At 47.5% G+C, this 13,449-nt stretch overlaps 1 protein-coding gene across 2 annotated transcripts in view; it reads right to left on the minus strand.

Annotated features, from left to right (window-relative positions):
- Positions 1 to 3,607: 3,607 nt before the first annotated feature.
- The window catches only part of ror2 (receptor tyrosine kinase-like orphan receptor 2), a 36,127-nt gene continuing 26,285 nt past the window's right edge, over positions 3,608 to 13,449 (minus strand). For both annotated transcript variants that reach the window (XM_030085543.1, XM_030085542.1), the window contains 6 exons: positions 13,343 to 13,373; positions 8,273 to 8,394; positions 7,850 to 8,164; positions 7,520 to 7,774; positions 5,829 to 6,034; positions 3,608 to 5,746 (listed from right to left, as the gene is read on the minus strand). In XM_030085543.1, coding sequence (XP_029941403.1) covers positions 4,298 to 5,746; positions 5,829 to 6,034; positions 7,520 to 7,774; positions 7,850 to 8,164; positions 8,273 to 8,394; positions 13,343 to 13,373 — 2,378 coding nt within the window. In that variant the 3' untranslated portion in view covers positions 3,608 to 4,297. The remainder of the gene's footprint in view (positions 5,747 to 5,828; positions 6,035 to 7,519; positions 7,775 to 7,849; positions 8,165 to 8,272; positions 8,395 to 13,342; positions 13,374 to 13,449) is intronic.

Below are 13,449 nucleotides of genomic sequence, written 5' to 3' on the forward strand. Positions count from 1 at the left end.
ACAAGGATAGCAAAACGTGGAACGACGTGCCTTGTGGGGACCTTTTTCCGGTCCTAAGTAGGAGAAACAGTGTTTTCTTGACCATGTTGTTGTTACTGAAAAAAGTAAAAGTGCAAAAACATTTCTTTAGGGTTAGGCTTTGTTGTGGTGTGGGTTAGGGTTAGGGTAAGGGTCAGGGTTAGGGGCTAGACATGAATGGGAGTCAATGGACGGTCCCCACAAGGATAGAAATACAAGACTGAGCGTGTGTGTGTGTGTGTGTGTGTGTGTGTGTGTGTGTGTGTGTGTGTGTGTGTGTGTGTGTGTGTGTGTGTGTGTGTGTGTGTGTGTGTGTGTGTGTTTGATCAGATCAGCAGAATGAACGTTCGCATGTTTCCTTCAGGTTGTGCTTGCCGGTGCCCACCAGGAGGGAGCGCTGCTGTCTAACAGCTGCGGCCTCCTGCAGCTTCACCCTCAAAATGGCTGCTGCAGGAGCAGAACTTCAGGACTCCTCCACAAATGTCATGTTACGAACTAAAAGCCTGACTTTACTGTGTTTCAGAAGAAGGAACATCAGAACAACCCTTCCTAGTTGTTAATTTATATCAGTCTTGACTCCACACAAACATTAAATCATAGTTATTTAACTGTAGAGGAAGAACATCGAGACTGTGTTTGTTTTTTAAATATAACTTCTTCTATTTGGGTTATGTTATTGCTTCTGCTTCGGTCCAAGATTGCCGGTAATCTAGAACTTCTGATATTATTTAGTGAGACAGTTAATCAATAGATGACTGATTGTTTCATTTCAAAAGCCAAAACTGACATGAATGTTGAAAGACGTAGTTTATTTTTTGACATTTTGGTTTATTCATTTATTGACAGGTATTCGTTGCTAAAAGCAGCAGATAAAGGTCATGTTTTTTTTTTCTTTATCTTGATGAGTTCTGCAGATCTTTGCTGTCAGGTGAGACATAGTCATTAAAAACAGTTAACTTGACTCTCTAATTCCAACGTCAATGCATTAGAAATTAGAGTTTTTGACCCCTATTTCTGCTATGGGAGCTGTAAAAGCAGAATGAATACCCACAGCTGTCAAATGAATACCCACATGCTTCTGGAGAAAAACATCATCAGCTGCATCTATTATTTCCATCCGAGGTGTACGTTCGACCGTCTTGACCTTTGGCTTCAATACATTAATGAAGCTGCTGAAGATGGCCTGGTTCTCCTCCACCTCTTCTGCCTTTACATCGTTTCCGTGTAATTCCTCCTCCAGCTTTTTTGTATGAGACACATTTTGCCAATCTTGCCGTTCTCCCCACTGTATTCAGGGTAAACTCATGTTGCCATCATGTTTCTTCTGCAGCGTCCCACCATGTCTCCAGAGGACAGACCAGCAGTTTGAACTCATGCTGTGCTTTATTCTGATGTGCAGAGACCCTTTAACATTCATTAATCCTTTCCTCTGCTAAACAAACTCTGCTCGGATTATGTGTCTGGCAGAAAACACTCTCGTCTCAGATTTCACATCCTCAGACATATTTTGTGGGAGCTGGACTGAACCACACGAGCATTCCTCCAATAAAACCACGTTTGATGGTCTGAGACTTTTTAGTTTCATCACTGTGCTGCTCTGAGGTTTTGTCGGGTGGTCACTGAAAATAAAAGAAATATTTTAATACAATGCTGCAGAAAAGGCCTGGTATTCATTTTATGACACAGTGCAGCTTCATCTTGAGTGGAACAGAGCAGAAACAAGCAAGCGAACCTAGAAATAAAGACATGATAACCCAGGAATACACAGAAAATATGCATAATATTCTTTCACAGCTGAGAATTATCTATAAATACATAGGTGTCTTTACCTGTGAAAACGAAAACAAGCAGAACATATGAAAATGACCATGAAAACCTATACATAGAATCATAATCAGTTAATATAAATGCAGTAGCTAAGTCACAAATCCATGAAAATACACTTGCTCTGATAAATTAAGATTTCTTTTAGTATATTATGCAAGAATCTCCATGGAAATATGTCCATATTTCCTTTTTTTTTCCCTTTGGCTGCTCATGCAATTAGAGAATATACCCGTACATACAATGTGTGACCACTAGATGTCTCTGTATGACCACAGAAAGCTGCTACAGTAAAACATGAAAACCTCCATTAGTAATGGACAGAGCAAGAAAAGAGAACCCCGAGTATTGAGAAAGAAAACGTCTAATTAAAGAAAAGTATCATGAAAGAAAAATCTCCAAAACAGAAGTGAGAAGAGAAAACAGAGAGCAGCAGAAAGAGTTCAGAGCGAGACGCTTGTGACGGAAAAAAGAAATTGAGGACTGAGGAAATTTGACAGAAGGTTCTGGAAGCTGCTGAACCTGGATTCATCATCTGGACTTGGAGGATGAATGTGTATTTTTCCCTCTTCATGGAGCCTTTTCTGACCAGTGTGGCTTTTCCTGAGGGGAGACTCATATTCAAATATTCCAATGCATCTTTCATGTTTATTTCTAGTTTGTACACTTTGTAAAGTCATCTCATGAACCGTCTTTGGCCCATGTGACGTATTTTTGAAAGCCATAATACACAGCAGAGTCCTGTCTTCAATGGATGAAATATTTTTATCTTTCTACAAGACTCTTCTCCCCCAGCTGAAGGTTCAAATGTTCCATTTAAAGTAAAAAAACGTTGAATGATTGATACGGTAAAGTGTTCATGCTCATGTTGAGTTTTCAAAGTCTCCACTTGCTGAGATAAAATCCAAACCAAGTTTCCTCGGTTTCTTTCACCTGCTGTTTTACCTGGAGCTCTGAGGCGAGAACGCAAATTACTGAAGAGCCATGATGAGGTCTGGAATGAAAAAACTCTGAAAATGACTGGAGAAAGATGAAAAAAAAAACATTGAAAAATATGAAACAAATAATAAAAATATATGTATACATGGTAACAGGAAGTAGCTGAAGGTTAGTCCTTGTACTGGTCCTTTAAATCCCTGCTGGAAATGGTTTTCTTCAAAACAGCAATAGTAAGCATGAATAGTAGTGCTGTCTATCTATTAAAATATTTAATCAATTGCAACTCTGACGATAATTAATCAATTAGTCGCGTCTTCATCAACTCACAATGCAACGCCAATTTAATGCAGAAAAATTGCTTTATCTGAATCTTACAAGTGGCACACATCAGAAAACACTCACAAAATGTGGGATTTGAACCATCCATCATTTTAAAGTTGAGATGCTCAAGGGAAGGCCAGTCCCATTTTCTCTTTATGTGTTGAACAGTTCACATCATAGACGGCCACAGGAGGATCGTTGTAACATTTTCTAGCTTCAAATGAAGAATCCAATTCTGATAATTCACCTGGACTGCAGGGATGAACTGAACAATGAAGTCCCAGTGACGGTAAAATGACTTCTCTCTCCTCTTTCTCTTCTTTGAGCTGATTGCTAACCCTAACCCCAATTCTGCGATCAATTGCAATTTTAAAAAATAGTTGACAGCCCTATATTAATTAATCTCGTTTGACGCGATTAAAACTGACAGCCCTGATAAATAGCTGAAATGGAAAGACAGATTCAAAGAAGTCTCAAACTCGTGAAAGTGTTAAAGCTGCGAGGATTTATCTCTGTGTAGTTTATTAAAACCTTTAATAACAGATGATGCTGAATTCAAACCAACAGGTAATGTTCTTCAAACTGAGAGGAAAACAGATTTTATTCATTATTTCAGTACATGACAGCAAAAACATCATCGTATAAACTCCTAGCTCAGCAACCTTTACACAAAGAAACAGTTAAAACCAAAGTGCATAAATTACTCATCTACGCAGTTTGGTTAACTCAACGTCAAAAATTAAACACATCCGGTCGGTTTGACCGTTTTCACCTCTGAACATTTCTTCTTCTCACAAATCTTCTGCTTTGTGACTTGGTTTTAACAAGAACCCACTCACAAAGAGGGGCACACTGGTTCTGGTTCTGGTTCTGGTTGAGGAGCTGGTGCTCTGGAGGTTTGATCCCCGTCAGTCCTTCACTGACAAGCCACTAAACAGCTGGTAGCTTCAGGAAACCTGGAAAGAACTTCCCAGAAGTCTTTGTGTTGCACAGCAACGGCAGGAAAAAAGGCTCCTCTGAACGGCGACGGCATAAAAACACGGTATAAAGAGGAATTGCACAGTTTGGTCAATGACACAGGGGTTGAGAATGAACACAGCTGACGCTCACGGGCATCCGGACTATCTAAGAAACATAAAACGGACATTCGGTCTCTGTTCCTTCACTTGGCGTCGCCCACAGAGGACCAGCTGCTTTATGTGTCCTGGCACAGGTGAAGCATCAGGTCGTCCGTCTGGGCAGCCTCGCCGTCCCCCAGCAGCTCCGTCTCCGGCACGGACGTGTCCTCGTGGTGGGACGCCTCCTCGTCCGCGCCCTCGCCGTCGTTGGCCCTGGAGTCCTCGGCGAGCAGGGCGGCCCGCTCGGTGGCGGACGTGTTGGAGGGGGCGGTGGTGACGTAGCCCGTGGACGTGGACCCGCTGCCGCTGTGGTGAGAGCCGGCCTTGTTCGCCGCCTGCGGCGGGTGGTGCATCTGCTGGTGGGGCATGGCCATGGGGATCTGCACCGGGTAGAAGTTCTGCAGGTAGGGGTAGGCGGGCATGGGGTGGTACCCGTTGACGGGGATGTAGAGCTGGGGGGGGACCATGGGCCGGTGCATCGGGCCCTTCATGGGCACGAACTGGGGCTGGTGGAACGGCGAGGTCTTCTTGGGGCTGGCGTAGCGCGACGCGTTGGCCGTGCTCATGCTGACGTTGCTGACCGGGCTGGTGCTCAGGGAGCTGGTCTGGGTCATGTTGCTGGTGCCCGACGTCTGGGCCGAGCTGTTGTAGTTGGACAGACTCTCCCAGGAGCGCAGGCGCGCGTGGATGTCCTTGAAGCGAGGCCTCCTGGCGGGAAACTCGCTCCAGCACTCCAGCATGAGGGTGTAAATCCAGGCGGGGCAGTCGTCCGGGCAAGGCAGCAGCTGGTGGCTTCGCACCATCTCGATCACGTCCTGGTTGGAGTATCCGCAGTACGGCTGCAGGCCGTAGCTGAAGGTCTCCCACAGCAGCACGCCGTACGACCAGATGTCGGAGTCGGTGGACAGTTTGCCGTACATGAGCGCCTCCGGGGACATCCAGCGGATCGGGAAAGGACTCGTCCCCATGAGGTTGTAGTAATCCGCAGAGTAGACGTCTCTGTACAGGCCCAGATCCAGGATCCTGACGGTGAGTTTGTCAAACACCAGGATGTTCCGGGCGGCCAGGTCTTTGTGGACGACCTGGTGGCCGGACAGGTACTCCATCCCGGCGGCGACCTGCGTGATGACGTGGAGGAAGTCGGCCTGCTCCAGGGCGGACTTCACCGTCTTGTCGTCGTCGGAGCTGCCCACGTCCGAGTTGGGGGAGCGCATCACCAGGTACTCGTGCAGGTCGCCCAGGCTGGAGTAGGTGAAGACCATGCTGAGGGGCTGCTCTTTGGTGACCACGCCCAGCAGGCTGACCACGTTCTGGTGCTGCAGGTGGAAGCGCAGCATGGCCTCGTGCCGGAACTCCTCGCACAGCGCGGCGTCCACCTTGTCTTTCAGAGTCTTGATGGCCACCACCTGGGTCTGCTCGCCGGGGGCGGTGCCGTACAGGTGGCCCTTGTAAACCTTCCCGAAGCGATCCTCGCCCAACTCCTCCATAAATCGCACCGCCGACATGTTTATCTCCCGGAGTTTGGGCTGCAGTCAGAGAAAAGAAGACACGTCAGGAAAGTGTATGAGTGAGTGTTTTCAGTATCACATACTGAGGAGGGGGGGTTACCTGGTTCTTCTGCTGGCCCAGCAGAGACAGCTCCACCTCCTGCGTCGGGGGGCTGCTGAGCTGGCAGCTCGGGGGCGTCTCCGTCGAAGCCTTCTGTTTATTCCGACACATGCAGACCAGGAAGAAGACGCCCGCGATGATCAGCGGCGTCATGATGGCGGAGCTCATGATGAACAGGATGGTGTTCTGGGGGTTTTCTGGAGGACCTGCAGAGACAGACACGGCGTTTGTCTCTCGGCTTCGTCGGTTTCAGAGAGACTTCCCCGTGAGCGCCGCTGCTCTGCCACCTCCTGACATTAACGCAGCAGCTGCTCGTTAATAAGAATTAAAGCGGTGAATCTAATGAAAACCCTGCAGCTTCTTTAAGAGCATACAGTTTAAACCGGCGACTGGGAGGAAAGGGAAGTATGTGAACACTTTTCCAAATGTTTGTCTGATGCTAAATAAAGAAGTAAAATGAAAGTGAGACAGGGTGAGACCACCAAACACATGGCATGGTTTTCATCTTTAATAATAATTATTGCATTTGTTTTTTCCTGCTGGCTCCCCACAGCTTTTATTCACAGACTTTAGGATAAGATAGTCTTTATTTTTATTTATTACTCCCTCTGAGGGGGAATTTCTTCACTGAATCAACCAGCAGCAACCAGCAGCCTGGCTGCTGGTCAGGAAACGTTTAAAGTCTTCAGCAGTGAAAGCATCCAGCATGCCAGACGTCACCACGTACGGCACAAACGACTCTTTAAAGAGCTGAATAAGCGGTGTTGTTACGGAGCGTGTGTCCTCCTGATCCACACATCAGTCTCTCCTTTCAGCTCTGAAAGAACGGGGCGGTTTAATCGCAACAAAGGGCGATATCTTAAGTTCTCCCACGCACAAAGACGGACCGCGACAGTGACGGAGCTCCTGGAGCTCCACCGTCTCACTCAGCGGCGCAGCATCTTTTCTTTTTACGGTCAGCAGTAACACTAAACTCCTCAGGTCGTCAGACATGAAAGCTACTGGAAAAGATTTACGGCGGTTTTCTGTCAGAGCCGAAACATCTCGGGTTCCCCTCCGTGAAAGAATACTGTATGATAAACTGCCAGCAGCCAGGATCTCTTTTCATTGGATATGTGAAGACAAAAGGTCATTTCAAGGGTTAAAAACATTCAAATGTTGATGTATTGATGCCGTTTTTAGAACGTAAACATCTCCCTGTGCTGATCAGAGTTGGTGTTTTCTCATTTAAACTGGAATGTGTTCAGGGGTCACTATTCCAGTTTAATGGCTGAAATTAGCCTGAAATCACACAAAAAATGCAAACCAAGTTTAAATAGTAAAGGATTCTGATAACTTCTGACTAATTTATGCCATCAGCTTGAGTCATTTGATCGTAAAGCATAAGATGAGAATATATTACCGTGGACCAACAGACACAAAAGAACACTCAGGGTGCATGAAAAATCTAGAAATACAGTAAGAGTTCAGTTCTGGGAGTTTGTGACAATCGATTAATTTACAACATGCAACTTCCTTTATCCCACTGCCCAAAAAGTCGTCCAAAACACATCGTCTCCTCGATGAGCAGAGATACAGACGTGTTCTGGACCACCTTCTGCTTCCTCTTGTGTTTTTCTGCTGTCTGTAATTAAAACTGAGCTGAACTGTGAGCAGATGAACAGCTGGGGAGTGTGTGTCGGGGCTCTTACTGCAGGGCTGGACGTCACACAGGTCCACGCGCACGTCGGGGTCCAGGGTGAAGCACCAGGGCGCCTGCATCTGGCCGCCGGGGTTGCGGCAGAAGTTGTGGCTGCCCCAGAGCTCGGGGTAGTCCTTGGACAGGTGGTGGCTGTGGGGGTACTGGGCGGCCCACGGCTGGCAGTGCAGCCCCGACTTGGTGGTGCTGACGGTGCCGCGGTAGTCCGCCCCGCTGCCGTTGTAGCAGGTGAACTCCGAGGGCGAGTCTGCAGAGACGCACAGTCAGCACGGAGCTCACACCTCACCGCGGCGCCGACGGCTTCTGACGGAGCTTCACCTACATGAGCCCAGCTTCTCCGAGGGAACGCCGATCCTCATGCAGGACGCGGCGTCCGCCGTGCCCGGCCGGGGCAGCAGGTGGCAGGTGGGCAGCTCCAGCTGCATGAGGATCATGGGGTTGGAGCGGGCGATGGTGTACTCGGCGTGGCAGATGTTGTTCTCCAGGGCCTCGCACTCGTCCCTGCACAGCTGGCGGCGCCGCGGGCCCCGGGAGCCCTCGTCGCACAGCGGGAAGACGTAGTAGCAGAAGGACGGGATGGCGAACTTGGAGCACTGGTCCGACAGGTGGGTGGAGGTGCCGATCATGGTGAAGGCAGCTGGGAGGGAGAAGATCAGGCAGACAGTCTGTCACACACACACACACACACACCACACACACACACACACACACACACACAGGTCGGCTGAGCCGCTGCGGTCCTCACCGGTGATGCGGTTCTCGCTCTCGCCCTGCATCTGCAGCGACTCCACGTAGATACTCTGGTTCCCGATGAAGCGAGCGCAGGCGATGCCGCGGTACGGCTGGCAGAAGCCTTTATCACCAGACCTGAGGGAGACGCAGCACACACACCACAGGCACACTCTTACTGCTGCACCATCCTCTACCGCACCTGCACCGAAAGAAGAGTCAAACATGTGGCCCGTGGTCTGGATCCAGGCCACAAGAACACTCAGTCTGGGCCGCCTGATGATGTTTGAAAATAAAACAAACAAAAATGTTGTGAGTAAGAAATGTAATATTTCCAGTAGCTAATGATAAATGATAGCATTTCCATAATGTCGGAGGAAGACATATAACATTGTTTGGCTCATCCAAGTGCCAGATTTTTTTTAAGATTCTTTCTTAAAAACTGAAACAAAATGTGCTCAAACGGGGAGCTGGGCCTCAAAAGAACTCAACAGAAGAAGGAAGGACAGTGAGGAAGCTCTGCTTGTGCCTTAATAAAGTAAAGTTGAGTTTAAACTGTCCAATGAATTACTGTTGAATAATCTCACCATGTTAGCCATCAACAGAGTCTGCAGTTATCTGCCAGATTTCCTTCCTGGATTTTGCTGCGGCAACAGCGTTGCTTTAGTTGAGGATGATATGTTTGAATTGTTCCTGTCTTTGGAGGATAGCTGTTTGCTCCTCATGGTGAAGGGAGCTGCTCTGCAGGGTTTGTGATTGGTCAGACGCTGAAAACTCCTCCCCTCTAAATGGCAGTGCATCGAGCACCATTGGAAACGCCTGGGTTGAATTATTGAGTTGATCAACGGCTTCGTAGAACCACTAATCAGGAATGTCCACCTTGTTTCCCGCTCATCACTGAAGGGGAAGAGGTGGCAGCATGGAGCATCTCTCCTCTGCAGCGTCTGCAGATCTGAACAACCCACGGTGGAATCTCTCCAGCGGGGCCCGGGGTCTCCTCCCAGTGGGATGTGGGTCCGGTAGGCCTCAGCCAGGAGGCCACCAGGGGGCATCCTACTCATCTGGATCCCCTCAACATGGAGGAGGAGCAGCTCCACTCTGGCCTCCTCCTGGAGGATCCAGCTCCTCAATCCGCTGGACTCCAGTGGTTCACTGAGCAGCAGGGCGACGTACTGCAGGGAGGCAGCCTGGAAGCACCGATCGGACGGAAAACCCTTCAAAAACACCCAAAACACAGGAGGGTCTGGCCCCCCAGAGGGTGTGGGGGTTTTGCCTGACGCCAGTTCTGGTCCCGCCTGCCGCGTCGCTGCTGCACATGTGCAGGAAGTTGTTCTGGTTCACCCGACTGATCCCCGCTTGTTTTTAGACCGAGGTCAGTCGCATGTCATGTTTATGCTGGGTTTAGTCTCCCAGGTCGGACTTAAGTCTTAATCCACAAAACAAACACAGAGAGGCCAGAGCAGGAAATAAACACACACAACTGACCCACACACACATTTACACAGGTCAGCTCATTAAACCACCGACAGAAGAAGAAATGCAGACTCCCTCTGCCACCGATGGGATTCTCTCTCATTCCAACGCTCTGCGTCTTCATACAGCTCCTAATGCAACACAGCAGCAGAGTCCCTTCAAGAGGAAAGAAAGTGGACGTTCCCCAACATTCAGCAGGCCTGAAACAAAGGTGATCTGCCTCCATGAGGCCCGCAGCCCTAAACCGGCCAAACGCTGATCTGGCAAAGCAAACGGGGGAAAGCGCTGATGATTTAAGTCTTTAAGTGTTTGCACTGTTTCAGGAACAACAGACAATACGGCTCTTAAGACAGGAGGTCAGAGGTCGGAGGTCAGAGGTGACGTCCTGGTGCCAGATTTTAAGAGTTTCCAGGTTAGAGTTGATTTACATGTTGGTGAAATAAAAACTGAAGGCAGATGATTCATGAAAGATGTTACACAGGCTGTAGTTCAATCAGTAAACCTGTGTTTCCTGTGAAGAAGATTTAATGAAAACACAGTTTGAATCCAACTCCAAACGGACTTAAAGTACACTAAACATGTCCAACAAGTCAACGGTGGGCACAGCAGAACATGCTGTCTTTGTTATTCACTCATTTATCTGATAATAACAGAGTCATGTATTTTTCCCAGGCCTTCAGGATGAGCTGTAACGTCTCATGTTGGATGTTTGCCTGAAGTAAACCGAGTCTGGTTGTTTGGAACTTGGACTGTCGGACGTCTCCGATTATTCTTCAATTATCACAAACTGAAGCCGATGTGGAACCTGCTGAAAAAGAGCTTTAGGGGAACCGCTCTGCTCCAACCCGGCTCATCTGAAGCATTATCAGGCTCCGCCTGTTTGAATTATACAGCTGGGAAACCCAGACTAGGATTAAGGTTAGTGAGCTGAGCGGTCCGTCCCAGAAGAACACCTGAATTCAGCTATCTGATCAGACCGAAGAGGTGGAGGACAGGCTGGTCCAGACCACGGAGACGTCTCCAGACTGAGGAGGCTCCTCGGAGGAACAGCTTGACTCTTAATGTCGGGGTGCAAAAAGTTCTTCAGAGTTTGTGTTAAAGCGTGACCGAAGTGAAGCCCTGACATGTCTCTGCATGCTCCCTGCAGCCTCAGACCACCAACTCAACGTGCTTTCACCTCCACATTCAGGAGGAGGGAGGCTCTTTGACTCATCTCTGAAACAGCAGCGAACCGATCCGTGCTGACCGCTGGAGTCACTGCTGACTGTGGTTACATGTTTTTAATTCCGAATTGTTTTATTCTGAATTAAGCAATTCAGAATTATATTCATGAGCGTTGTGTTTACATGGGGAAGACGAAGAATTATATCCTCTCTCAGGCCGGGGTCTGCGAAGCGTTCTGATTGGACGGGGCGGCCGTGACGTACTGACGCTTCCCGGAAGTAAACAACGTTTTCCTCGTCTTTCTTTCTCGATTAACTTTGACGCCACAGCTTTGAAAACGTCCGCGTTATTAAACGCCCGTCGACCCGCTCGTTTCATTATATCAAATTCTTCTAAAACGGCCGTTAAATAAATCGTCTCCATACGAGTCGAAAAGCGGACAGCGGGCCGCCATCTTGGAAAATTACGTAATCACGAGCATGCGCAGAACGAGCAGAATGAAGTTGCGCCTAATTAGCATAAACTTCCTCTTCCAAAGGAGAATAAACCCCGCAGATCCATTCAAATTTAAACTTAATTCTGAATAAAGTTTTGAGGCATTTACATGGTCACTTTAGAGCGCAAATCTGATTAATACAGGAAAAAAAGTCCCATGTAAAAACACGGACTGTAATGAGAGGAAAGACTCGTCTGAACCCTGAGCACAACATGTTACTCTGAACCAAAGGACAAAAGCCTTCACAATCTGAAGCTGAACTAATGGCGCATAAATCCAGAATAATGAACTCACATTCAAGTGCGTCCCTGCTGGTCTGTGGATATTATATGACCCACATCACGAGTGTCAAACAACAGAGCAAACCCATGAGTGCAGTTTCCCAGCAGGCCTCGGTACTCTTTATATGATTCCCTGTGGAAAACTGCTGCACGAGTGCTGTGCTCAGAGTTTAGAGATGAATCCATAAAGAAATTCCAGCAGGCCTGGTCTGTTCACTGTAAACAGGAATCGTGCTAACAATGGCGTTTGGAAGGTCATAAATTAGCCGGTTTGTATAAAACACAGGCCCAGTTTTCTTTATACACCAGTCCCTCTCTTAAAGGACGTCTAATCCCTAACACTCCGCATGTTTCATCCGTGACAGCAACATTTCACAGAGCAGCCATAACAGTGTGTAAATAACACAAAGATTAAAGTTACTCTCATTTTAAAGCACTGTCCCAACCTTTTTGCCACGGGGTTGTACATATATTAGGCTTTTTGTACAAGGATGGGCTCTGATTGGACACTTTCCAGCTCCACACTGCCTGGATATACATTAAGTTCACGGTGAGACAGCTTGAGTCGGGTTTGAGCTGACTGACTGATTCTCCAGCGTCTGTCACTCAAACTGCCGTTGATTTGCCCTCAGTGCTTTCAGGGGTTGTTACTCATGGAGTTTAGTATTGAAGGCTTCCTGCCCCGGTGGCTGTAAAGAGGTCCCTGGTATGCTTTGACTTTTTTTTTTCTTTTACAACATGTTCTTGGGTGGATTGCAGCGTCTTCAGTTATCCAGCTGCTCTCCTGTGACTCTGATCCTGACTGCTCCGCGATCCCTTTTAAAAACTTCAACAAAATACATTAATTTCTTTGGTCTTTGAGGTTTTAACATGCACGTAGTGTTTCTGTCCTGCTTTTCTTCTGCTTCCAGCTGTCAGAACGCACATGTGCTGGATAAAGAATGAACAGGACGGTTCCATGTGGACTCCTGAACCCATTCCTGTGTCTGTGCTGGTTAAACCTTATTCCACACCCTGTCTCAGTACCAACCTTCACACCGATATGAGTCTATATGATGTGTTTACATCATTATGATGATTAATTAGTAATGTTTTGTTCATCCCAAACTGATCCTCAAACAACTCCAGAGCAGTAATTCTTAATCTGATGCCAGGCAGTCAATATTCTGGCTCTTGTTTAACAATGAACCAATACATGACGTAGAAATCAACAAGTTTGTCAAGTTATTTTCAGCACAGCAGCGTCTTTTAGCAATGAAACTCACAAATTGAAATCCTAAACATCCCTTAATGTTTGTGAGCCTTGTGGCTGAATGCCCTCCCCTCCTCCTACTTTGTTAAATCCTTAACTAAATCAGCCTCTCCACTTATTTGACGTTAAGTCATTAAGGCTGAACCGTGTAACTGTAAATATTTAGGCAGTTTGTGGCCGGTCATTAATCTCATTACCACCGAAGTAGTTCTCAGATTAAGAAGGCCAATGGTTCCTGGCGTCAGCTGTCCTGGGAAACAGAAATATCCTGGGAGAGTCTTTTTCTGTTCACAGACACGTCATTACTACCATCTTCATCATATGACTGAAAATCCTGAAATAGCTTGAATACTCAGAATTCAGAAGCTTTCTGACGTGTGAAACAGCAGTGAAACACCAGATTACTGTGCTGAGACTTACGGCTCATCGGGACCACGTGTGGGCATCTGTCCTGTGAATCCAGAAGACGACAAACGTTAGGTCCACATCCTGCTCCCTGTGTTTTCAGCTGAGGTGTCTGGATCAAA

This window comes from Salarias fasciatus (assembly GCF_902148845.1).
Source record: "Salarias fasciatus chromosome 7 unlocalized genomic scaffold, fSalaFa1.1 super_scaffold_4, whole genome shotgun sequence".
In the NCBI taxonomy this organism is placed as follows: domain Eukaryota; kingdom Metazoa; phylum Chordata; class Actinopteri; order Blenniiformes; family Blenniidae; genus Salarias; species Salarias fasciatus.